Below are 27,723 nucleotides of genomic sequence, written 5' to 3'. Positions count from 1 at the left end.
CATTGAGGCCTGAGCCACTCACCCCACTGAGCCCATTTGTAGCCTGGCATCAGAGGGATGCCCTGATCTTTGTCCTTGGGCCAGACCCAACCAGGCCAACCCTATACAACCACTGCCCCACTCGGGTAGAATTAATGACACCTTGCAAACTCTCCCCGAATTTCAAACAGAAATGGATGGAGTCTCAGAAGCACTCTTACAGCAGAAGAAGGTCAGGCAGGGAGTTATAGGACAGCCTTGAAGCTGTATTCTATTCAAAATCCTTTCTACTTCCTTACCCCTTCCTTCATAACAGCTCCATGAGGCAGGCAGGCAGAGCAAGGATTATTATGCCTATCTTGCAGATGAGAAAACTGAGATCCAGAGTACAAAAGCTACTTTATGCTAGGTCCCAAAGTGCCTGAGCCTAGGTCTTCTGAGTCCCGAGGTTGAGCTCCTTCAGCCATGCCCTGACATTTCTCCATCTGGACCAGGCTGCTCCTGGCTCCCAGATGTAGATGCTGTTAGGTGTACTAAAGGCCAAGAGAGGAAAAAAGGTACCGGGCTGCAACTGGCAGATGAAAATTCCCCACATATGCCCCACACCATGGTGCAATGGGAAAGATTTAGAATCCAAAAGTCCTGGGTTCAAGTGTTGCCTCTATTCCTTACTATCTGTAGTCTTAAGCAAGTCATTTACCCTAGACCTAGGATTATCCCTACACAGTTACTGCCATTGTGGGGGGTGAGAGGTGGGAGGGGAGAGAGTGGGTAACTGAAGTTCTGCCAGGGGCCTTGAGGGTATATCAAAAAGTCGGCAGGGCACCTGTGGATGGGCATAAAGAAGCTGGAGCCTGGCCTGGGTCCTGTGTACATAGCAGCACAGAAGAAGTTAGTTGTGCTGAGCATATATTCTGTGTGGGAGGAGAGACAGCTGCAGCTTTATAAGGGTGTGTCCCTTACAGGGGAAAGGGAGAGCTGCTGAGAGCAGAGATTGACCCCGGGGCAGAACATTCAGGAATAAAAAGCTGTCCCGGGAGCCAAAGAGCAGGTGAGTGCAGGGGTTGGCTGTAGAGATTCTATCCCTGTAGGGGAGTGATCATGTGTGCTCCGTAGTTCTGTGACCTGGCTGCTAATGCCCCTGTGCATTAAAGTAATTAATTAATTCAGTATAAATCAGAATGATATGAGCAGCAATGAAAAGCTGGACCATCAGATTTTATCTAGCACAACTTAACTGAATCATCATCGGCTGAACTCACCTCTGGCGTTCTGCTTCAGAAGGATGGTGCCCTGGGTGGGGAGGGAGGGGTACTGGGCAACGTAACTGAGGGAATAGGAGACAGGTGGATGGGAAGCAGACTCCTGGAATTGCCTGACCTCTCAGGACTGGAATGATTTCCTCTTCCTCTCCCCACTTCCCCTCCAACCTCTAGCATCCCCCAGGGTCCAGTTGGGGGAATGGGAAGGAAGAGAAACGTGACAGGCCCCATGCCAAGACCAGAGCTGGTGTTCAAAGAAGGGGAAAAACAATTGTCTCAGTCTGGGAGCTGAGCCTGTCTATCTCTCCAGTACCCCTTCTCATCCTTCTGTGGCGTCTTCTAGCCCAGCCGAGCACTAAAAAGACCTTCGGAGACCCGGCTGCCTTCGTATCTCTCACACTGCCACAGCTAAGACACAGCCTTCAGGTCCCTTGGTCCCACTATCCACACCACCACCTTGAGGAGCACAAAGCTTGGCTGCAAGGGCTATCCTGTTAGGATGAGGGTCTTTATTACCATCTTGTTGGCTGCTCTGCTGTGCCTGGATCAAGGTGAGTGAGGTATCTGGTACTGAACGAGGGGTGATGGGTATGAAGAAGCCTGCCTTCATTTGAGGGAAAGAAGAACAGAGAGCAGAGCCATTAGACAGGGAGCTGGGGACCCTACTTCTCCTTCAGGAGCGAGCAGAATGGCACCCCAGCCAGGAGGCAGAGGCATGGAAAGGTGGCCTGGGAGAGGGGGCTGGGGCTTCCAACTGGAGAGCTTCTAGGATGCAGAGAGCTAGAGTGGCTATCGTACACCAGCCTGTGGGACCACAGTGCACTTGAGATAAGCAATGGATTGGAAATCAGAGGGCTTGAGTTCAAATCCCAGTTCTGCCAATGACCTTTGATAAATCACCTCTCTGATCCTCAGTTTCCTTTTCTGTAAAAATGAGGGATTGGATTTCATAACCTCTAAGGCACCTTCCATCTCTAAATATACTATGCTCCAAAGGCCTTGGGGCAGATTTAAGCCGTGAAAGCCTAACAGCAGAACACTCTACGATCCTCTGAATCTGATGCTGACTTTTGAGAGCCCAAAGGAAGGCTATGAATTCGCTTATGCAGTGAATCAGCAGCAGAAACAAGGCTTGAATTCTGGTTTCCCAACTCCAAATCCAATGCCTTTTCTACTATTAAGGCTAGACTGTAGAGGGCCTTGAAGCCAGGCAGAGGATTCTTCAGGCAATGGGGAGCCCTCAGACATTCTGGAGCTGTGAGGGGACTAGAGGAAAGGGGAATTTACAGAGAACAATGTGGATAGAACTTCTTCAGAAGCCCCACTAGAGACCCTAACCCTAATTCCCTTGGGAATGCCTAGCCTCTGAGATTTGTATTTCTCACTTTGGGACAGGGAGTGAACAGAAGGAGATGAAGTTGACAGATGAAAGCAAAGAAGAGGATTATGACTATAAGGATGATGACGAAGAGGATGAGGATGAAGTTGAAATCAAGCACATTCCCTATGAAGGTACAAATCTGTCCCAAATCCTCCCAGCTCCGCCCCACCCCCATTCCCCAAGACCTGGTGGAGCTTATAGGCCAGCAGTGGGATAAGACCTATGCAAAGATAACTATAGTATACACAATCAGGGCATTAGAGGGGTACAGAGAAGAGCTATGTGTGGTCTATAGGGGTTAAGGGAGGGGTGAAGAAGGGAGGGCTTCCTGAAGGAGGTGACATTTAATGCCTTCACCATTTGTCCTAAGCCATCTCTGTTTATCATAGGATTTGAGTGGGTATGGGTTTGAATTCAGCAAGCAAAGCCAGGGAAGATTGTCCAAATATGGGAAACAGCCTAAGCAAAGGTCCAGAGTCAAGAAGGTGCTGGGTGTCATTTAGTTCAATTGGTCTGGAGCAGAGAGCACCTGGTATATAGGTTGGAGTGAGCTGCTTGACAGAGCTAGAATGAGCATTACGTGAATGGAATTTTACCTCAGGATGCTGTCTTTGATGGGAGGTGAGGAAGGAGAGGGCCTTCCGCCCTGCAATGGTACAGGTCAATACTTCCCCACTGAAGCAACCGCTGTTCCTGTACAGAGACTCATAGTCCTCTGGAGGCACAGGGCGCAGCTCCTTCCACAAGCCCACCCACCCCACCACCCCTAGGGTCCTAACACTGTGGCACTCCAACCTGGGGGCTACCTTCCATGGGAGTAAAGGCTGGGATCCTGAGCGATAGATGGGTGGGATTGTGTTCACGTGTAGAAGCCTCCCTCCCCCACCCCAGATCATTAGAGAGCTAGGATGCTAGGGCGGGGCCAGATAGAGAACATAAAAGTCCGTACTAAGGACCATTAGTATGTTTACTCACTGCCTACTGTGTGCAAAGCCCCCTGGGTGCTTGGCTGAAGAAGAGAAGGGGCTGGGGAGCTTGAGTGTCCTTTTCAGCCAGTCAGCCAGTATCAAGTATTTACGAGCATCGACTGTGTGCCAGGCATTGTGCTAAGTGCTAAGGTTACAAAGAAACTCAAAAAGCAAGTCCTGCCCTCAAGAAGCTTACATTCTACTGGGGAAGACTTTTGTCTTTATATTTTTATAAATAACCAGGTACCTATAAGACCAATACAGAATAGATGGACGATCAAGTCAGAGGGAAAGGACCTAGCTGTACGGGGATGCGGCCAGCATTTAATGAGTGGTATCTGTCATGCTCAGGATGACGGGAGAGGCTCTTGGCCTTCATGTCTAGCAGGAGAGATGAGCCTCTACCCACCCAGAGCTACACACATATCATACCCGAGGCAGGGTGTGGTAAAGATCACTGAGAGTCAGCTAGTTGGCCTGGTGGGTACCGCTCTGGACCTGCAGTCAAAAACACCTGAGTTCACTCACTAGCTGTGTGAACCTGGGCAAGTCACTTAGCATCTTCCTGCCTCAGTTTCCCCATCTGTCAAATGAGGATAACAACAACACCTACCTCGCAGGGTCATTGCGAGGATAAAATGAGAAGATCTTATAAGGTGCTTTGCAACCCTTTGAGCAGTTTGTAAACGCTTCTGCTGTTGTCTGACTCTTCGGTGTTTTCTTGGCAAGATCCTGGAGTGGTTTGCTAGTTCCTTCTCCAGCTCACTTTACAGAGAAGGAAAGTGAGACAGATAGGGTTAAATGATTTGCCCAGGGTCACACAGCTAGTAAGTACCTGAGGCCGGATTTGAACCCAGGACTTCCTGACTCCAGGGCGGGTGCTCTATCCACTGTGCCACCTACCTGCTCGTGTAAATGCAGGTATTATAGTTATTATTATTAAGGGACACACATGGTGCTAGGGAGTGGAAGGTTTAGTCATGAGGTGCTAAGAGGAGGAGGAGATCACTTCCAGCTGCAGAGATTTGGGAAGGCTTTCTGGAAACTGTGAGATTAGATCATGGGTTCCAGAGAGGGAGGGGGAGAAAATTTGGAACTCAAAAACTTGTGGAACTGAGTGTTGTAAACTAAAATTAAAAAAGAAATTAAAAAAAAAGATTAGATCAAGGGTTCTTTACCTCAGGTCCAAAAACTTTTTTTCTGGGTTTTTTTAAAACTCATTGTATTTCAACATAATTGATTCCCTTTGTAGTTCCATGTTGATTTTATGCATTTAAAAACATTATTCTGAGGAGAAGTCTATAGGCTCCACTAGGCTGCCAAAGAGGTCCAGGACTTAAAAAAAGATTGAGAACCTGTGGTAAAAAGATGGGAACTATTTGGCTAGCTGAGAAAAGCAGGGATGTGAGCCCAGTCCTGTGACCCTGGGGTAGGGGAGAAAAGAGGAGGAGACAGTCCGTGCCCTCAAGAGCTAGCAGCCTCATTGGGACGATGAGACAGAGACACAGTTAGTTATAATGTAAGGCAAGCTGAGGTGAGGACCATCTGAGGGAGGGCCAGACTCTGAGTTGGAGAGGTTCAGAAGAAGGAGAAATGGCTTCCCAGTGGGGGTTGGAGGGTCAGGAAGGTTTCTAATCATAGCATTCAACCTGGGCCTTCAAGGAGCGGTGAGATTTGAGCAGATAGGGATGGTACTGTCTGTGGTAGGGTAAGGAGGAAAGAAAGGTTGTGAGGAGAGGGCAGACAAGAAGAAACGCCATGCAGTGTCCAGATGAGCAGTAGCAGCCATACAGGCAAGGGGAGCTTAGAAAAGAGAAATGAGCAAGACACAGTGTGGTCAGGGAAGGCCTCAGCAAAGGGGGAGCTTTTCATTGAAAAGAACTCACATCCCTAGAGCAATTAAGGCTTGCAAAGTCCTCCCGTTGCAAATACTATGATCCCCATTTTATGAGGGAGAAAACCAAAGCTCAGAAAGATTAAGAGGCTTGCCAGGGGCACACAGCTCTCAAGGGTCAGTGCAGGCTCTCTTGTCTACAACTCTAGTGTACCTTCTACTAAACATTACCACTTCTCTATCAAAAAAAAAAAAGGAAATCTCATAAGTGGAAAGGAGCAGGCAGAGAAAGCCTCCATGGTGTGATAGGTAGAGTCAAATCCTGCCCCAGATCACACTAGCTGTGTGACCCCACACCTCTCTAGGCCTCAGTTTCCTCAACTGAAATATGAGGGGGGTTGAGCTAGATGACCTCTAAGATCCCTTCCAGCTCTAAATCTTTGATCCTCCAAGGTGAGAGGAACTTGAACCTTATCTAGAGGAAAGTAAATGTCCTCCTTCCTGGCGACAGCACGGCTCTGAGCCCCTGGGCACTGTCCTAGCTAGGACTGTCCTAAGCCTTGGCAGTGAATGGGGTTAAGCGTTTGGCCAGGTCCCAGCTGGTTGACTCCCAGGGCCCATTGTTTTCCTTTCCCCTCCGTTCTGGGGAGAGTTCTGTTCTGATGTTATCTGCAAGCCCCTGCCCTTCTTCAGTACAACGGAATTCAACAAACAGTAGTAAATGCCTACTGGGTGGAAGGCCTTGTAACTATCTGTTGACTCTTACCCTCTAACCTCACTTTCTACCAGTCTTAGCATTTCTCGAATGTTTTTATCAAGAAATGAAATGTTTTAGCATAACCTTTGTGCATATCTTATTCCCCAATCGGACTGGGAGCTCCATTTCTTATCCAAACTTTGAAGCTCCTCTCAGAACCTGGGATGGTGCTTTATATACAGTAGGCACTTAATACATGCTTGGGGAATGATTGGGTCCTGTTTTTTTTCCCAATCTAATGGGAGGACAGATATATAAACAATACTAGTAGAGGAAGGGGAAAAAGATAAGGGCAAAGGAGAAGTCCAGGCAAAGTGCACCGGGAAGTTTGAAAAGGGAAAGGATGCTTTCACTTTGGGGGTGGGGGTGAGGGATGAAGGATCAAGGGAGACTTCATGGAGGAGGTGTCATCTGAATTGGGCCTTGAAGAAAGAGAGGGACTTCAATAGAAAGAAGTGGTGGTTAATGGAATAAAGGGAACCCAGTCCATGAGAATGGGAAAGAGAGTGGTCCAGGTTGGCTGGTACACAAACTCTCTAAAAGAGGGTGGCATGAGATAAAGCTGGACAGTATCTTGGAGTCATGTCAACAACAGGAGGTTAATCCTTGATGGTGCAGGCAGCGGTGAGCCAGCGGAGGCCTAGAGAAGCAGCATGATCAGAGTGTTGTGTTGGGAAGATGACTTGAGCATCTATATGAAGGGTGGAGAGAAGAGAAGGCCGGAGGGAGGGACAGTACTTAGGAGTCACAAGCACGCTGCCCAGGCCCAGATGCTCTCTTTCTCCCAACATTGGCCGCCCTCTCGTTCCCTTTGTGACCCAGCTCCATAGTTGTTACCACCACCTCCTCTAGAAAGACTTCTCTAATTTACCTCCCTCTCTCCCTCCCCTCTGTCCCAGCTGCTGGCTCCACATTAGGTTTGGCGCTTGGGGACTCAGTTCACAGCATCTCAGAGTTAGAAAAGACCTCGGATTTCCCTTAGCCCAGCCCATGCCTGTATGAAAATCCCCTCTACAACATCTAGTACAAAACCGTCACTCTAGATGGGGAACTTAAGCAGTGTACCCTAGCTGTGTGACTCTCTGGGCCTCAGTTTCCTCATCTGTAAAATGAGGGGGATTGGACTCAGTGATGTCTAAGACCCCAATAAGGGCTCACCCAGCGTTCACTCCTGACAGCCCATTCCATTTTTGGACAGCCCTAATCATAAGGAAGTCTTTCCCTTCCTCTAGCCTGTGTTTATCTGCTGCAAATTCCACCTGTCGATCCTAGTGCTTTCCCCCTAATGCAAGGGAACAAAGCTAATACCTCTTTTATATATTAAAAACATTTCCTATTCCTGAACATGAGTCACTCTTTCCCCATCTCTAAGTCTCCTCTCCTCCAGCCTACAAATCTGTAATTCCCTCAAGAGATCCTCATGGAATGTGGTTTTGATTTTGCACCTCCTTCTGCTACTCCTGTTTACCTGTGTAGTCTTGGGCAAATCACTTGACTGCTCTAGGACTCAGTTTCCCCATACGTAAAATGAGCAGGTTAGACAAGATGATCTCTGAGCTCCCTTCTAGCTCTGGGTCCCATAAACCAATGATCTTCCTCTTCTCTTTGTCAGTCAGTCTATCAGTAAATCTGTTCTATATCCCTAGTCCATAAGGAAAGCAGGAGGAAGAGACCCAGTCCTGTCCCTCGGGGACTTTACAATCTAGCTTGAAGTTCAACAAGCATTTAAGGCAACGAGTGTTTGTTAAATACCTACTATGCATCAGGCACAGTGCTAAGATCTGAAGGAAGAAGGAGAAAGAAAGAAAAAGAAGGAAGGGAGGGAGGGAAGGAGGACAGAAGGAAAAAAAAGAAAGAAGGAAAGCAAGAAGAAAAGAGATAAAAAGGAAGGAAGAGAGAGAGAGAAAGGAAGGAAGGAAGAAAAAGAAGGAAGAAGAGAAAGAGGAAGGAAGGAAGGGAAGGAGGGAGGAAAGAAAGAAAGAAGGAAGGAGAAAACAGCCCCTGCCCTCAAGGAGGTCACAATCTAGTGGGAATGATAACATATAAACGCCTATGTACAGACAAGACAGATAAAGGATAAACTGGAGATAACCAAAGGAGGGAAGGCAGTCATATTAAGGGGGACATAGAAAGTCCCCATGCAGAAGGTGGGACTCTAGCCGAGACTTGAAAGAAGCCAAGGAAGCCAGGAGGTAGAGCGGAGGAAGGAGAGCATTCCAGGCTTGGGGGAGAGCCAGAGAAAATGCCCAGAGTCAGGAAATGGACTATCTTGTGTGAAAAACAGCCAGGAGGCCAGTGGTACTGGATTGATGAGTATGTGGAGGGGAGTAAGATGTAAGAAGGCTGGAAAGATAGGAAGGGACCAGAGATTTAAAAGCCAAACAGAGGATTTTCTATTTGATCCTAGAAGTAAGAGAGCCCTGAAGTTTGTTGAATAAGGTGGTGATGTGGTCAGATCTGTGTATTAGGAAGATCACTTACATTGCAGGGTGAAGGATAGATTGAAGTGAAGGATAAAGGAGCTGTTGGTAGGGAGTTGGTAAATTGAAAGTTGGTAAGTTGAAGCTTGGAGCTGGTGAGGGAAAGAGGCTTGAGGCAAGAAAGCCAATGAGGATGCATCAGAACGTCAGCCTTAAAACAAGTCCTCTGACTCTAAATCCAGTGTTTTTTTCTACTGCTCCACAGAGGCCCCTCTCTCTGGTAACTCATAGTTTGATGGAGAAGACACACAAGAAATTATGAAGTAATACAAGGCAGTCCCTTCTACCAATCTCAAACCACTCCTTTCTGTGAAAGCCCTTTAAAATACACATACTTTAAAATACAAATACATACACACACACACACACAAATACTGTCCTAGTGGTGCCTATGGCTATAGATCATGAAATGCCACAATCTCAGAAGAATAAAGTTTTCAGGCAACCCCAAAGGACAATGGACAGCAGACAAATGTATGGTAGATGTAAGGAGGGCACAGACCTTCAAATAATGACTCACATGACAGAAATAACACAAAAGACATCAGTGACATGTCCAATCCAAAAAAGGAGGCAGGCCACAAATGTGACACGAATGAGGAATAATGGATAGGTAATCCCAATGTCAATATCCTTAAAATGTTAAAGGCATTAAATTCAACAAAATTTTGTTAAATGCCTACTATGTGCTAGGCAGAAAGCTTCAAAGTCATGATGACCAATGACCCGGGCTTAAGTTCCGCCTCTGACACAGATAGGCTGTGTGGCCCTGGACAAGTCACTTGACCTCTCACTGTTCTAGACAGTGCTCGAAGGCTATGAAGAGCTGACCTTTATTGGTAAAGGGATTTTCTGTATCTGAGAATTCCCTGTACTAATGAAATCATAGGTCCAAACCCCTTCCCTGAAGCCCCAGATACTGTGCTAGGCCCTAGGATACCGAGATAAAAATGAAAAATTAATCATAATAGCTAGCATTTTTATGGCACCTACTGTGTGCCAGGCACTGTGCTAAATGCTTCACAATTATTTTCATTTGATCCTCACAACATTGGAAGGTAGATGCTATTATCATCCCCGCTTTACAGACAAGGAAAATAAAGTAGACAGAAGTTAAGTGACTTCTCCAAGGTCACAGAGCTAGCAAGTGTCTGAGGCCAGATTTGAACTCAGGTCTTCCTGACTCCAAATTTGTTGCTTTATCCACTAAGCCGCCTAGCTGCCCCTGTCTTCAAGGAGCTCACATTCTATCAGTTGAACCAGAGGAAGACCTCCAATATATTGGGTAGAATCTTCTTAGAGGATGTATGAAAAGCTGTGTTCAGGGATCACACTGGATGAGAAGGCAGTGGGTAGGGTAGGAGTAGGGAGATGCTATCAGCACTAATGGAGAGAATACCCTCACCAAGATCATGGTTCCATAGAAGTTCATCAAAGAATTGAACCAGGAAGTATATGTATTAGCTCATCAGGAAAGCAAGGGAGTTGATTTGTTGATGGGGAAGCCAGCGTTTTCTACCAGTAATCCTAGAGAGGTCACTACTCCACTACTCCCTCTCCCATTCTGAGGCTGCCTACAGGTATCAGATGGAACCAGAAATGGTCTGGGCCTCTAAACTAGCCTTTAAACTATGGCTGCAAAGCTAGGTGTGCTGACAACAGAAAAAGGAAGAACTCTGAATGGACTTCGTAACAGAACCAGGCACCTCTGGAGATTCTGTCAGCAGGATAGCTTCCTTGGAGCATGTGCCTGTCCTCTGCTGTTGGTACCCCTGGAGAAGTCTGATGTTCTGGGCTGAGCTCTGCTGCCTGAGATCTTGGGCAGAGGTTACTGAAGAGCCAATGGCTGTTAGAGAGTAGCAACCTTGACAACACCTTCTGAGCTCTTCACTATCGTTGTGGTGAGAGGAGTCAAGGGACCCCGGCAATCAGAGGCTGAAGGACCACAGCAAATGCTAAGTCTCAAATGCCAAGTTGAGATAGTGAGCCTCAGAGTTCAAAGAAAGGAGAGGTCAGTGAGCACTGGAGTAATCAAGGAAGGCTTCCTGAAGGAGGTGGTGTTTGAACAATGGTTAGTGTTTGGATATATGGAGAGGATGAAGAGCATGGGATGATGGCAGCAGAAGAAGCTAACTACAAGAGCAAAGATGTGGAAGTAGGAATGAGCCACATATACACAAAAGGAGACCACTCCAATTCACCCATTTCCTTACTTTCTTACCAATCAGCTTTACTTCAACCCCATGTTTTCCTTCAACAATTCAACAAATGTTTATTAGGCTGGTGTGAGATACTGTACCAGGCACTGAGAATCCAAAAGTAAAAAAAGACAGTCCCTCAAGGCACTCACATTCTCCTAGGAGGGACATATACATAGATAAATATAATAACACAAGATTGACTATAATAGGGCTAAAAGAGTGATAAAGGGGTAGAATCAGAGAAAAGTTCAAAGAAAAAGTGGCAACTCAACTGAGCTTTGAATGGAGAGAAGACTTTTTGAATAATTAAATTTATATTTTGTTAAATATTTCCCAATTACATTTTTAATTTTTAAGATTAAAAAATTTTATTTTAAAAATTTATTTAAAATTTTTTAAAATTAAATTTTATTTTGTTAAATATTTCCAATTACATTTTTAAGGTTCATTTTTTTAAAATTTTGAGTTCCAAATTATCTCCCTCCCTATCAACCCATCAAGAAGGCAAGCAACATGCTATCAATTATACATATGGTCATGCAAAAAAAAATCCACATTATCCATGTTGGAACAAAACACAGAAAAGCATGAAAAATAAAGTGGAAAAAAGTAAGCTTCGCTCGGCACTTAGAATTCATCACTTCAGAGAGAAGATTTTCAGTGGGTAGAGAGGAGGAAAGGATTGAATGCCAGGCCCTGGGGACTGGCTGCCTGGGCAAATGAATAGAGGCAGGAAAACATAAAATGAGGTTAGGAAATTAATTGACCCCTTTGGTTAATATTCAGAGAGTGTGAAAGGGAGGAATGTGATTATTTCACATTACTGGAAAGGTAGATTGGAGCCAAACTGTTGACCACCTTTGAATTTTATCCTAGATGTCCCAAAGAAAGCATCTCTCTCCTATTCTCTTACCTTTCCCTTACTCTCATGTCTCCAGGCTCTCTGGAATGCTACACCTGTGAGTCAGAGTCCACTGAGGAGCTCTGTAACAAGGTCGAAACCTGTGCACCTTCTCAGACCTTCTGCAAAACCATCATCACCAGAGGGAATGCAGGTGAGTGGTGGGGAAGGGGAACCCACACTAGAAAGGAGGGACTTAAGGTAATAATATAAGGTATTAGAGTCTGAGTTCAGGGGAAGGACTTAAATATGCAGCCTGGTAAGAGCCCTAGACTGAAAGTTTGGAGACCCGGGTGTGAGTCCCAGCTCTGCCACAGACTAGTCCATAATCTTAAGTACGTTATCTCTCCCTAAACCTCAGCTTCCTATCTGTAAAAGAAGAGTGACTTGTAAAAGAAAGGCCCCTGAGGACCTTCTAGCTCTGACATTCTATGTTCTAAGGCCCATTCTAGCTCTATCGTTCCATGATTCTATGATGCTGGTCAGTTACCACCCCCCTTCCTCTATATCTCTTTTTTTCCTTCCACCTGTCTTTAAGAACCTCTCCATATTCTCATGGCCCCCCCAATCCAAGGAAAGGAGAACCACGTTCCTGTTCTGGCTTGGTTATTGTCACAATGGATTATGATGATGATACCTCCCATTTCTTTAGCCCTTTTTTTGTTTTGTTTCGTTTCGTTTTGCAGGAAGGCAATTGGGGTTAAGTGACTTGCCCAAGGTCACACAGCTAGTACAGGTGTCAAGTGTCTGAGGCCAGATTTGAATTCAGGTCCTCCTGACTACAGAGCTGGTTCTCTACTCACTGCACCACCTAGCTGCCCCTACTTTAGCACTTTTTTTATAGACTCTCAGAGTCGTAAGGGACCTCAGAAACCACGTAGTTCAATCTGTACCTTCACATGAATCCCTGCTTTATCCACAGTACAAAGTCACCCAGCCTCTACCTGAAAGGTTCCGATGAGGGGACTCCAACTACTGCTCCAGGCATCCCATCCTACTCTTAGACAATCCAAATTTTAGGAATTTGTCTTGACATCAGACCTAAACAGGCACATTTGTCCCACTCATTGGTCCTAGCTTTACCTTCAGGTCCCAAGCAGAACAAATCTAATCTTTCTTTCTTATGACAGCCCTTCGAATAACCGAAGACAACAGTGAGGATCCCATTACTTGTCTTCTTCTCTCCAAGCGAAGCATTTGTGTTCTCTTTAACCCTGCCTTGGATGGCATCTCTAAGCATCTCGCCGTCTTGGGCGCCCTCTTCTGGACACATTCCAGCTTGTCAATGCCCCTCTTAAAATGATGAGCCCAGAACTGAATACAGTGGTCTGGTCAGGGCAGAGAAGAAGGGGATTATTGCTTTCCAAATCTGAGCTCCCTTTTTCCTAAATTCTTTTGTTTTTTTTTAATCTGTCATATCATAATATAGACTTATAAGGAGCTCAAGGTTTACTAAAACCACCGTGTTTCCCACACAAGGATCCATTACCAAGCCGTGTCTCACCATCCTATACTAGTAAAGCTCAATTTTTAAACTGATTCCAGACATTCGACTGATTCTAAACCCGAGTAGCTTTTCTGTCATCTAGCTTTCATCTCTCTACCTTGTTGGCAAAGTTAGCACAAGAGATTTTGTCAAGTTTGGGGTTTTGTTTGTTTTTGTTTTGTTTTGCCAAAATCAGGGTATACTCAGTTTGTCTAGAGTATTCCAGTAATGTACCAGTCTAGTAACCATATCCACAAAGGAAATGAGGTGAGTCCAACAGGACCTTTCCTTAATGAAGGCTGCCATGCTGCCTCATAGAGCCAGCCACTTCTTTCTAAATGTTTAGAAACTTTCCCGCTAAAAATATGCCTAGAACTTTGCCAGGAATTGAAGAAAACATTTTGAACCTGCAGTATGCAGAATCCATTCTCCTGTTTTTGAAAACTCATACAATGTTTCCCCTTTTCAAGTTGGTAGTATCTCTCTTCTTCAAGATTTTTCAAAGATTATAGATAGCCGGGTAGCTCAGTGGAGATGACGCTGGGTCAAGAAAACCTGGGTTCAAATTCTGTCTCAGATACTTACTGTAACCCTGGGCAAGTTATTTAATCTCTGTTTGCCTCAGTTTTTTCAGTTGCAAAATTAAGATAATAATAGCACCTCCTCCCAGGCTTGTTATAAGGATCGAATTAGATAAAATTTGTAAAGTGCTTCACACAGTGCCTGACACATGGCAGATACTTAATAAATATTTGTTCCCTTGTTTCTATCCTTCAGAGACTGGTAACAGAAAGTCTGCAATTATATCTGCCTTTTTCTTAACTCCCCTCAGATGTAGTGCATCTGGGCCTGGTGAACTGAACTCACTCACCCTATAGCTCAGTGCTCTTTTACCACCCCCTCACTCACCTTTGGGTTTCAGCTCCTAAACTGCCTTGTTCTAACTTTCCCAATCCAAAGATTTTGGGGAAAAGAAAACAGAAGCGAAGTGAGAGTTGGGTAATTTGGCCTTCTCATTTCCATCCTTCTGTCAGCATCCTGTCTATCCAAGTAATTGGTCCTATCCCTTCTTTGATCTTCCTCTTATATTTTAAATTTCCATGAATATCTTTTGTTTTTACATCACCTATTCTATGTTTCCCAATGTAGCTCCCTCCCAGAGAGTCATATTTTATAACAAAGAATTTTTAAAAACAGCTAAAAACTGCTAGCCATCTCCCAAGTCTTGAATGATGTTCCTTCCATCTTCTTCCATAATGGAAAAAGAGGGTTAGAAAAATTGCGTCTCCCAGGAGGCTTTGTGATTAGTATCTGGCCCACAGGCTGATAAAAGACAGTCCTTGACTGCCAGGAGATTGCATTCTGTTGGGAAAGGGGATGGGAGAGAGATATAACAGGCACACAGAGATGTAAACACAAAACATAAAAAGTAAATGCAAAGTAAGTTCAGGGTGGGAAAATATTTAGCCACTGAGGGATCAGGACAGATCAACTAGTCAGTCAATAAATATTTATTAAGCACCTGCTGAGTGCTAAGGACCATATTAAGCAATGGGGATACCAAAAAAAAAGCAAAAGACAGCCCCTGTTCTCAAGGAGCTTGCTGTCTAAGGAGGAGAGAACATTCAAACAGGTATGTGCAAGCAACCTATAATCAGGATACGTTGGAAATAATCAATTAAAGGAAAGCCCAAGAACTAAAGGGGATCAGGCTTCTTGTAGAAGGTAGACTTTTAGCTGGGACTCGACAGAAGACAAGGAAGCCAAGAGGTAGAGAGGAGGCTGCATGGGAAACAGCCAGTGAAAATGTCTGAAGTCAGGTCATGGAAATAGAAGAGTATAAGGGGCGTGTCAGGTGCCAGAGAACATCTGAGCCTTCTTCTTGCCTTAACATTGATCACCAGCCTTAGCTCATTCTGGCCTTTAGTGTTGCAGACTCTGTTCTTACAGAATGAGGCCACTATTTCCTATCCATCCCTTGTTACCTTTTTTAAAAAATTTGACTTGGTTGGTGAATTCCTTTTATAGCTACATAGGCCCCTCTAGGCAGTTGCTCCTTTTCCTCCTTGTCAGAATCATATCGGTGCATTCAGAATTTCATTTACCAAAGCTTCCCATCAATCTTGGGATACCTTCCCTTGCAGAATGTTAAGTTGATGGATCCTACCTTTATTGTAATCTCTTCTCTTTGAAGTTCAATCTCTTCAAATGTAGGTTGTATATCAGACTATACTGGCTTTCTTCTCTTCTATCCTGAGCTGTGATAGAATGGTCACTTAGAAAAGATGCATCGTTGACAGCCTTGTGACCTATTTCCCAAAGTCCTCTTCTACTTCATCCTTCTTTCCAGGTGGCCTATACAATATTCTGATAACAATATCCCCTCTGCTTCTCCTTTCATTGATTCTCATCTGAAAGTTCTGTACCATATTGTCCCCTTTGGGATTCCTAGATTTCCTTACCAGAATACATCTTTATATATAGTGATATTGCAAGCAAAATTTCTGCCTCCACATGGCCTTCTCACTCCCCATTCCTTCCTATGCAGAGTCCAACTACCTCACTACCTTCTCAGCGTGGTGCTCAGATACCTGCAAAGAAGCCACCAAGATCATAGAGGGGACTCATGTGACCGTGAACTGTTGCCAGTTTGACATGTGTAATCCCTTGTCGGTGGAAAGCAGAGTCTCAGACACGAATTCAAAGGCCAATCGAGGGGACATCCTTACGAGTGTGGGGATGACCACCCTGTTCATGCTGCTCTGCAACTGGCTGGTGAGAGGCCTATGAAAGGAGCCCTCCTACCACCAGGAGCTCCCCTCCACTATCTGGCCCTACTGCCTTTGCCCTGAACTTAATTCTACCCCACCCCAAGGAAGAGATCTCCCATCCCATGAAGTCTCTAGCCCTTCTCCCCTGGCCCTGTGTTCTGAGGTCCTTTTTGTTTCTGTAATGCTGTGTTCTCCTAAAATCATTTTCAGCTATAACCTTCCATTTTATGATTAGAGCTCTGCCTCTGACCTGGTAGGTTCTAAGGGCCTTTCCAACTCTGACATTCCATGTTGTATGTTCTTAGGTCCCTTCCAGTTCTAAAGTTCCATGTTCTGTGATCTAAGGTCTCTCTCAGCTCTGACTTTTCCATATTCTATGTTCTAAGTTCTCTTCTAGCTCTAATATTCTATGATTTTATTACTTTCTCAGATGGGAGGGAACCCAATGAAGGAGAAGGGCCTCACTCAGGCCAGCTTAGTCTGTCTCTAGGAAACAGGTAACAGGGCAGAGATTTTCAGACTTATGTGAATTATACTCAAGTCTCTGCTGCAACTCCCTACCTGTGTCTTCTTGTAGGGAAGAGGAGAGGTATAAGTGTTGAGAGACAAGCTCCTGTATCCTGGAGCCAGGACTCTGCCCATCTCTAATGCCATACATCTGAAAGGGATTGTGGAACAAGGGTCTAATTGGGGGGGAAGGGTATGGGAGGACAAAATGTTAGCCCTGGGCCAACCATTTTTGTTTGAAATCTCAAGAACCTCAAAACATTCTAGGCTTTACTGCCCTTCTACCTACTTCCTCTGTCCCCATCTGTCTCTCCAAGTGGTCCTATCTTCATGATGAGAGTACTGCCTTCTGATAATGAAGTTTTGGTTTCTTTACTAGGCAGCAGCATTCAAACCCTTCAATGACACCAGCATCTGACATGTCCCTGCTCCTCTCTGAATCCTCTGTTTCCTCACCTTTAAAGTGAAGGAGTTGGACTGTGGTTTGTAAGGTCCTTCCAGCTCTGGTGTTCAGCCAGTTGGCTCAGGCAGAACTAGGGATAGGCAAGGTAGGCAGCTGCCTGGAGAATAACATTCAAGGGTCAGAGAAGGAAAGTCACAACAAGGGACACTTCTTTCATATCACTTTTTATAAATGCATATATATGCAAATATATATGTGTGTGTGTGTGTATATATATATATGTATATATACATATATATTTAATGCCCAAAAATCCCACTCCCTATAGCTGATAGGGATTAACATTGTGACAAATTAGCACCTACCTGTTACATGAAAGCTTGGGAAGACACATACTGGGGGCACAATTTTCAAAATTTGTCAGAAGTGAACAAATGTTTTGTGGTTTCTTCGGATTAGATGTCAAAGAATCAAAATATTCAGAGCTGGAAGGGACCTTAGAAAGGTCCAAACCTCTCCACTCCGATTTTATTTATTCTTTTTTTTTCTATAATGTGAGGGGATATTTTGCTTTAACGCAATGGCTGTTATCCAGCAAACACCTAAACAAACCCATTCATAAAGAATATTCCCAAAAAACAACTTATCAAGTGTTTCTCCCCGTGTAATAACTTTTATTTATATATTATTAATATCAGAATTATTCCCCAGTTACCAGCTCCCCATTGAATTTTCCCTTGTAACAAAGAAAATTTGAAGTCAAACCACAAAACAACTGTGTAGTAGTATATACATCACTCCTCACCTATACTGCTCCACCTCTCTGCTCAGAGGAAGAAAATGTGTTCCTCCTCTTTTCTCTAGGACCAGGACGGGTTGGTGTAATCATTTCAGGAGCTTTTTAGTGTTGTTTTAGTTACGTTATTGTAGTTATTGTATATATTGTTTACTTGGCTTCTACTCTTTTCAGTCCACATCGATTCATATGAGCCTTCCCATGTTTCTCTGAATTCTGTATATTCGTCATTTCTTATAGAGTAATAATATTCCATTTGTTCTTATACCACAGTTTATTCTGTCGTTCCCCTATCAATGGACACTCACTTTGTTTCCAAGGTCCCTGCTACCATGAAGAGTGCTACTATGGACATTTTGTTGTGTATGGTTATATATGCCATTGACATCGGCCCTCATCATGCCAAGAGACATGAATAATTTAGAGACTTTTCACATAATTCCAAATACTTTTCCAGAATCAATCCCTTCACTTTATAGGTGGGAAAACCAAGGCCTAGAGAAAAGTAAAATGCCCAAGATCATGTACTAGATTGTGAAGCCAAAATTCAAATCCACATCCTTGACTCTGAATTCACAATGGCACGTTGAGTTCATCCATGGGAGGGAGGGGTGACCCCACCTAACACACTCCAGTGATCAGAGCCATCACAAGGCCTGAAGGGAGAAAAGAAAATGGGTCAGAGCCTAAGCTTGGGAATAAACCAGAAGATGTTCTCTGTCAGGAATCAGTTTCTTGGGCACACCAAATGAAGGGACTGTGACAGATCAAGGAGCAAAGAGGGATAGCAGTGCTAGCCCCATACACCCTGATGGCTTGGCAAGTGACACATACTTGTCATGAGGTAACAGCTGACCTTTAGCTCCTCCTGACTCAGCTGGGCTGGTAAGGACATGGGATCAAAGAATAAAGAAATTATAATGGTAGCTTCCAAATCTATGGAGCATTAAATTCAATTGATATTAAATAGCATTTTAAATTTTATATCATAAATTTAAAGCTGTCAACAAAAGCAAGTAATCAAACCAACATCACAAGGAGTAAATTCTTAAAAAGCCTTAGCATTCAACAAGATAGAGCCAAGTGAATCCACAGACATGCAAAAGAAATGCCTCTTGACCCCTTTCCCACCAAAAGCCAATTCCACAATGAACCACATAGCAAATAACAAAGAAAACCCTTTATCCAAGTTGATAGCAAAAAACAGACCTCAGAGAAAATTACACATGGAAATATATGTCAGACAATATAAATAAAATGAGCATCCTTTGGGGAGCAAGACAGCTCAGCTCAACTAAGAGAGAAAGTTTCAGATCTTACCCAAGGGGAAATTTTCTAAAGCTGGGGAAAGGGACATGATGGAGACTGCTAGCTCCTGTCATGTTGGCCTCTCCCCAGAGTCTTTCTTCCCCTCCATTGTAACAACAATGCTGCTAGCAGCTGCTGTGGGGGTGCAAGACCAGCAACAAGAGCTGCCAGCACAGATTCTTTCATCTGCTTTTCTAAGGAAAGCAGCTTTAAGGGGTTAACAATCTCACTTTAATCAAACATACATATATCATTCACTTAGTTCAGGGGGGAAAGCCAGCACCCTGAACTTCAGAGCAAATACAAACAGAAAATATCAACAGATCAACATTTCTCTCTAACCAAATAACAATATGCATAGTTACTGGGGAAGCACCACCATCTGGGTTTTCAAGTGGGGGGTAGGGGAGAGCTTCTGCCCAGGGTCTCATCTAGTCAAATCACATGACACTCTTCCAGTGAGCCAGAGCCCCAACAAAACACTAACCTCTGAGTTTATATACCCTGTTCAGGGCCAGAAGGCTTCACAACTAATCAGCAAAAGGGTGTGGGCCTGGGGCTTAGCACCTAGCAAGATTTAGTCAAAGACACTTGATTACTTTAGCATTCTCAAAGAGAAAACAGTAAAAAGTCCCACCCTGCTTAACATTACATCCAGAGACCTAAATCAAAGTTGAAATGGTTCTCTCTCTCAAAGCTAGAAGCCAAAAAAGGCCAGAACATCCCTCTACTGTTCGTGCCAAGTCTATCCTACTCTTCCTCATGCATAAGTGAGAAAGTGGTCCATCTCTGTCCATGAGGAGAGGATCCCATACAATTGGTGCTTTGTAAGCCAAGGATTACACAGCTATGTACAATACAGGCAGGCTGTATACAGGAAAAAGGGGAAATAATCAACAGGAAGAAGACAGGTTGGGAAAGACTTCCCATGGGATTTGAAGGAAATCATTGAAGCCAGGAAGCAGAGATGAGGAGAGAACATTCAGTGCAAGGAAGATAGCCAGTGCAGATGTCTAAAGCCAACAGATAGAATGTCTTGTTCATTAAAGAGCCAGGAGGCCAGAGTCACTGGATCAAAGAGTACATATCAGGAGAAAGGTGTAAGAAGACTGGAAAGGTAGGAGGGGATTAGCTGATGAAGGGCTTTGAATGCCAAACAGCATTTTGTGTTTGATCCTGAAACCAATAGGGAGCCACTGGGGTTTATTGAGTTGGGAGGTGACACGGTCACATCTGTACTTCAGGAAAATCACTTTGGTGGCTGAATGGCAAGTAGAGTGGGGAGAGACTTGAGGCAGGCAGACCCACCAGCAGGCTATTATAATAATCCAGATGTGAGGTGATGAGGGCCTGCCACACAGTGCTGGTGGTGTCAGAGGATAGAAGGTGGCATATTCAAGAGATGTTGCAAAGGTGAAGTCAACAGACTTTGGCAACAGCTTGGATATAAGGGATGAGAGAGAATGAGGAATCCAGGATACCTCCTAGATTTTAAGCCCGAGGGACTGTGAGAACGCTTTTGCCCTCTACAATTCCAAGTCTAGGGTTCTTTTCACCACACCACACTGACCTTCTATGTGGTCATTCGCTATCATAAACAACATTGGAAAACCTAGAACTTACTTCCACCACCATGACTACCACCTCCTCCTCCTTTTTATGGAGTTGACCTTACAGACAGGCAGAGATAGTTCCCTGTCCCACACTTAACATCCCCATTGCTTGTTACCAACCATTTATCTTTTGATAACTTTATCTTTTTAAATCTTTTTTTTGAGAATTTTATCTTTTGGTGTTTTCCAGACCTTTCCCATCTCTAGCGATCCCCTATTGATACAAATATCTCCCAGAAGATTTAAGCTTTATCAGATACTATTTGAGCTGTCAGCCTTAGGCATGGCATAGTAGGATAGAGTTCTGATTTGGAGTACAGAGAGGTGGGTTCAAATATTAGTCTTGCACACAAGTTGTGTGGCCTTGGATAAGCCCCTGAACTTTAGTTTCCTCAGAAATTAGCCTGGATAATCTCTGAGATTCCTAGCTGCTGTACATCATGTATGATCATCCTAAATGCCTATTCACTGAGAACAAGACACCACAGTCTATGAGGAAGGGAATTGCAAAACTCAAGTGAAATAATAGATATAAAGCATTTTGCAAACCTTGAAGTGGTGTGTGTGTGTATATATATATATATATATACATATATATATATATGTATGTATGTATGTATATATGCCAATTATTGTCATTATCATCAGTCTAACTTCATTCTTCAAGCCTTTTACTACCCTCCTACTGAACCCAAGCAATCTTTATAGGGCAATATAAGGGTGTGCTGGCAAATGTTTAACAACCAGGATCTGGGAGATGGGGAAAAATTTTTAATTTACACATTTAAATTTAATCTGAATTATGAACACTTTCTTAACTCTAGACAATTGACAAAACAATAACTCAAACTGTGATTTGTAACAATTGAGTATTTCTGAGGTGTGAATACTCTCACTGAAAATTTAAGAATCACTTCTGCCCAGTGGTTACAGATGGCTCAAGCACACTGCCTGACTACAGAATATAAGAAGGGCTCTATGAGTGAGGGTCAGACAGTCAATCAACAAGCAAGATAAATTAATACTATTCTATTATTGATAACTAATTATTAATTTGTAATCGACCCTTTTCCTCTTATATCTGTTAAAGCCCAACTCCTGAAAAGGTCAGTCTCTGAAGGGCATGACTGAATGATGAGATTACTAGACCTCCAAGGAACTTGTTCCTTAACTAGGTTGGGTGGTATCCCACACAACTGGGAAACCTAATTTCTGTTTAGATTATAAAAATAATCTAATCTGAGTGAGTCTTTGCCTGGGGGAGGAACCCTTGTTCTTGATCCCCTCCATTAGAGCTTAGGACAACCCAGCTCATGAAGGAGAAAGTAGCCAGAGAGATACAAATAGAAAAGTCTCCCCCTACCCAGATGCTTTGAAACTGCTGAGTCTCAGATCAAGCCACATTCTCACCTCCTCATTAAATGTCCATCAATCAGGGTTGAGTTTCATTAGTCCAGGGAGTTCCTTTTCAGAGGGTACACATCTGATTTAAGGCATTTCAAAATCTCCTTTGGTGTCTTTGGTTACTGAGAGAAACCAATGACCATCAATTTATGGATTACAGGCTAGGCTAATTAATAAATTTATTATTAATTACCTAGAAACTCTGTATCTTGGGGATTTTCATTCCTCATATGAGTGAGGGTCAAGTAAACAGAAGGAATTGCCACTTAGAATCTGAAAATGGGAAGAGGATTTAGAACCTATGGCTTAATGAAGATGAATAAGATTTTTCAATTGATTACCTCCAAGGGAGGAAGGGGTCAAAGACACCTTGTGAGTTTTGATCCTGAGTGTATCAGGAGTGCCGAGTTTATAATCTCAAAGAGGATCATAAACATGTCTGAAAGGTTCGGAACCGCCGGATATAAGAAACTCTCAACGTAGAAGGCAGAAGAATCAAAACATTTATTTAGGCTCCACAGTAACCAACCCATGAACCAGAAGCCCCATTTTGATATGTTGATCAAAATCTTCCAGGCCCAATAAGTACGCCTTGCAAGAGTAACCAGGAGGCTACAGAGAAGCATGATTGCGTAAAGCAAAATCATGCTTCCCCCTCGATGGTAATAAGATTACCCACTGGCCTGAAGTCTTTGTTCAGCTTCCTCCCGTAGATCAGCTCTGCTACTGGCAGCTCCTGCCTCAGCTGTGTCTGTGTCTGTAACTGAAGCTGCAACTGAAACTGACGATGTAACGGTCGCTGTAACTGACGATGTAACTGTCGCTGGCTCCAACCGAAAAAGGAAAGAGAGAATCTTCAAGCTGTCCTCTCCCCTCTTATAGGGTCTTTGACATCATCAAGCCCCGCCCAAATGACCAGGGCCGATTGGTTCCTGAGTTGGCTCCTCCCCCTAGGGTAGACCAGGTTCTGGAGCTAACACCTCCCCTCAGCCAGCCCCATGACTCATCACACAGGAAGTTCTGGTCCTGCCCCGGAAGAGCAAGCCCCAGCGTCCAGGGAAGCTCAATGAGGTAAACTGAGTCATTCAAAGAAAACAAAGGCCATTCTGGCTACACTCCACCCCTTGTTATAGGATACATAATCTAATCAGCCATGTATCCTAGAACATACATTGTGATCCAATTACAAAGGAAACTAAAACATATCATTCATTATAAAGCAAAACATATCATTCAGTGACATTCCCAAACATTGGTTAACGATTCAAATGCGATCCACCCCTAGGTCCCAGCAAAATAATCTCTTCAATCAATCATCCCCAAAACAATTATCAACAATTCAAATGTCCACCCCTAAATCCTTGTATCCATTACATAGGATCAATAATATCATAACAATAAAACAACACAGCAAGGATAACACAAAATAAGTAAACAGAACACTATCATCATTTCCACCCCCCTTGAACGATTGGGGCTCAAAATCTTGGGGTGAGGGGTGAAGGTCTCATTTTCCATAGCTTCTTCATGCTGAAATTGGATGTAGAGATGGCCCTGCCCCCAAAAAGTCCCATTCCAGAGGTCATTTCTTTAACGAGCTGGCAGGAATTCCAAGAATGCTACATGCTTAGGCAGTCACCGGAAAGTGCAGGGTGCTTAAGCCTGAAGGAAACAAAACTAGCAGCAAGGTTAGCCAAAACAAAGGACAAAAAGAATAGTCTGTGAATCTATTATTATAACCTATTCACGGTAAAATATATGGTTCAGGGGTACGATTTGGTAATTATTTTCCCCTGAATAGACAACTGTTACAGTGTTGTCCTTCCCATGGGCTATAACTTCTGCAGCCTTTGGAATATCATCTGGCTTCCGTTTTACCCATACCTTAGCTCCTGACTTTATTCTATCAATGGAGCAAGACCCTTTTGCCCCTCTAGTAGTTATTTTGGGAGGAGGGTCAGTTTTCACAAAGGGTATTTTTTCACAGGGGATAATAATGACTTGAACCATCCTATCATTTCTACAAAATTGTACAGGTTTTTTACCCATATTCTGGAGTGTCACAACAATTTCTTTTTGATAATTAGAATCTATCACTCCAGCCAATACATGTATTCCTTGAGCCGCTAATCCTGGTTTAGGTAATATCCGTCCAAGATGATTCTTGGGGATTCTCATACATACTCCAGTAGGGGTTTTTCTTATCTCTTTCCTATTTAACCTAAAATTCTCTATACAATGTAAATCATATCCTGCTGAACCAGGTGTTCCTGGACTTGGTAGTGGGACATCTTCCCTCACAGTCCAAAATTCAATGTTTTGGATCTCACATGTTTGCTGTTCTCTGATCTGCAGATTTGGGGTCATCATTCTGGCTAGAGGTGTACTCCCCCCTAAGGGCCTATTATTCAAATTACGTAAGGCAATAGACAAATTATCCTTCCAATGTCGATATGAATTATTTGAGCTTAATTTTCTCAGCTGTTCTTTCAACAATCCATTCATTCTTTCAATTAGCCCAGATGCTTGTGGGTAATATGGAATATGATATATCCATTCTATATTATTCAACACACAATATCTTTTCACTTCTTTGCCCTTGAAATGTGACCCATTGTCACTTTGAATCTGCATTGGGGTTCCATAATATAAACTTACAATATCTAGAGTTTTACAGGTGTTTTTCTGAGTTGCGTCTTTATAAGGACAAGCCACTAGTACACCTGAATAGGTGTCAACACACGGACATACATATTTACATCCTTTATCCTGGGGTAGTGGGCCAATATAATCTATCTGCCAAATTTGGGCTGGAACTTTTCCCCTTGCTATTTCTCCAGTAACTATCCTAGGAAGAGTTCGTTCTTTTTCTAATTGGCATATACAACACTCCTCTGTTATTTGTTTTAACAACGCATGAGAAATACTGATACCTCGATCCTGTGCCCATCGATGGGTGGCCTGGACCCCTAAATGGCCGGCAGTCTGGTGGACCCATCTTGCTAAGGCTGGGTCATCAGTTGGAGTCGGAGTAGGGACAATACATTCAGTAGCAATCTTTGCTAGTCGATCCGCATGTGCATTGTATTCACGTTCTGGTGTGGTCAGGGTTGCATGAGCATCAACATGAAAAACTGACAGATCTGTAACCAAAGACATGTCCCATATATTTTCCCATAACTCTTTACCCCAAACTTGTTTGCCATGAATCTCCCAATTCTGATTCCTCCATATAGGCATCCACGTAGCTAATCCATTAGCTACCGCCCACGAGTCAGTAAATATATGACACTGTCCTCCTTTCTCTGCTCTGATGGCCTGATGCACTGCCATCAGTTCAGCATATTGGCTACTTCCACCTATCCCAGAACTTTCCAGAGTTCTCCTTGTACAGGGGTTATAGGCTACTGCTTTCCAATGTCTCTTCTGTCCTAAATATTTTGCTGTCCCATCAGTAAACCAAGCATGTTTCTTCTGTTCTTCATTTAGTCCGTCATATCCATTATTCCATTTCACTAAGGATGGTACCATCTGTTGCTTAGATTCAAGGGGCTTTTCATTGCTCTCAGTATCAATGTTCGCCACAGATTCATGTAGAGCAGAAACTCCATTTTTGCCTGCTCTGGACCTATTCTGAATATACCACTTCCATTTGATTATGCTTGCCTCTTGTGCATGTCCAATTCTGTGAGAAGCTGGGGTACTCATTACCCAAGTCATAATTGGAATTCCAGGCCTTAATACCACTTCATGACCCAGAGTTAGTTGCTCAGTTTCTACTAAAGCCCAATATGCAGCTAACAGCTGCTTCTCAAAAGGTGTATATTGCACTCCAGATGAGGGCAGTTTCCTTGACCAAAAGCCTAAAGGTACACTTCGGCTTTGTTGTTTTTGCCACAGACTCCAATTTGCATAGTCATCTTGTACAGTCACTTGTAACTCCACTGGCCCATTTTGCATAGGCCATAAGTCTAGAGCTAATTGAATAGCAGCCTTTGCTTCCTCAAAAGCTCTACTTTGTTCAAGTCCCCAGTCAAATTCATATTTCTTTCTGGTGACTTTATACAAGGGTTTTAAAATCTGTCCCAAATGTGGGATGTGGTGTCTCCAATAACCAAACAGCCCTATGAACTTTTGGGCCTCTTTCTTATTGGTAGGGGTGGGAAAATCCTGGATTTTTTGTCGAGCTTGTGGGAGAATTTCTCGCAGTCCTCTATTCCACTGTATCCCCAAGAATTTTACAGTTTGAGCTGGCCCTTGAACCTTTGCGGGGTTGATTTCCCATCCTTTGCTTTTCATATGGTCAATTAATAATGCTAAACTCTCCTCCACCTCCTTTATATTCTTTCCCTGTATCATGATGTCATCTATGTAATGTGTAAGCTGTACACCAGGTAACTTTAATTCATCCAAATGTTCAGCTACAATCCTGTGGCAAATAGTTGGGCTATGAATATATCCTTGCGGCAGGCGTGTAAATGTATACTGTCGGCCTTGCCAAGTAAAAGCAAACTGATTCCATTGCTTGGGGTCTATTGGGATTGTAAAGAAGGCATTGGCCAAATCAATAACTGCATACCAAGTCCCTTCACGTTTTTGTATTCTCTCTATTAAAGTAACCGTGTCTGGGACAGCAGCATACAAGGGAGGAGTCACTTTGTTCAGCTGTCTATAATCTACTGTCATCCTCCATGTTCCATCTGATTTTCGGACTGGCCAGACAGGGTTGTTCCATTGAGTAGTTGTAGGGACTAACACTCCTGCCTCAACACATTCTCTTATAGTGTTGGCAATTTCATCTTGCCCACCTGGCACACGATATTGCCTCAAAGTAATTACTTCAGAAGGTTCGGGCAAAGTGATTGGATCCATCTTGATTTTCCCCACTAAGACTGCATTAATGCCTATTTTCCTCACAGCAAATTGGTATTTCCCTTCAGGTAAATTTAAGGTCATACCCTTCAAAATGTCTATTCCAATGATGTATTCAGGAATAGGCACAATAACCACACTATATTCTTTCTTGGGCAACCGTCCAATTTTCATCATTAATTTAACTTGCCTGGCTGATATTTCAGTCCCTCCTAGTCCTGTGATGGTAATAGGAGTTCCATGGCTGAACTTGTCTGGATTTCCATAAATAAGGGTGGCCTCGGCCCCAGTATCTATTAATGCCTCAGTTACCGTACTTGACCCATTTTTCCAATATATGGTCAAGTTAATGTGAGGTCTACAATCCAGCCTGTGTATTTCCTTAATTTGGGCTGGGGCCTGGCCTGTTCCCTAGTATTCCCTTTCATGTGATTCACTTGGGTATGAAGGTTCAACATCTGTAGCATTTGCAGGAGCAGTTCTGATTTCCCTATCTCTCCTGTTATCAAGGCCTTTATCTCTGTACATTCTATATAATTCATTGGTTGGAATTCCATCTATCATTTCAAAACCTACTCCTGCTCTCAATAAAGCAGTAAACATTTCTTTCCTTGTTACTCTCCTTTGGCGCCAAGTTTGCTGGTTATTCACCCTTCTCTCTCGAGGAGATCTATCCCCTCCCCAGTCACCTAAGTCATATAACTGTAAAATCTTATTTATCACTGTTGTAAGACGGCTCCCTACTTCTCCAAGTAATAAATTCAAAATTAGTTGTTTATAAGCAGGGGGAGCTGTCCTAA

At 43.6% G+C, this 27,723-nt stretch overlaps 1 protein-coding gene across 1 annotated transcript; it reads left to right on the top strand.

Moving 5' to 3' along the window:
* The first annotated feature begins 1,501 nt into the window (after positions 1-1,501).
* Positions 1,502-17,993, top strand: GPIHBP1 (glycosylphosphatidylinositol anchored high density lipoprotein binding protein 1). The gene is made up of 4 exons (XM_036737987.1): positions 1,502-1,792; positions 2,637-2,753; positions 11,801-11,917; positions 15,798-17,993. The coding sequence occupies exons 1-4, from the start codon at positions 1,741-1,743 to the stop codon at positions 16,037-16,039; spliced, it is 528 nt and encodes a 175-aa protein (XP_036593882.1). The 5' UTR covers positions 1,502-1,740; the 3' UTR covers positions 16,040-17,993.
* The last annotated feature ends 9,730 nt before the right edge of the window (positions 17,994-27,723 follow it).

This window comes from Trichosurus vulpecula, chromosome 1 (assembly GCF_011100635.1).
Source record: "Trichosurus vulpecula isolate mTriVul1 chromosome 1, mTriVul1.pri, whole genome shotgun sequence".
Lineage (NCBI taxonomy): Eukaryota > Metazoa > Chordata > Mammalia > Diprotodontia > Phalangeridae > Trichosurus > Trichosurus vulpecula.
The sequence above is the reverse complement of the archived record's forward strand: the minus strand, read 5'-3'. Positions and strand labels throughout refer to the sequence as shown.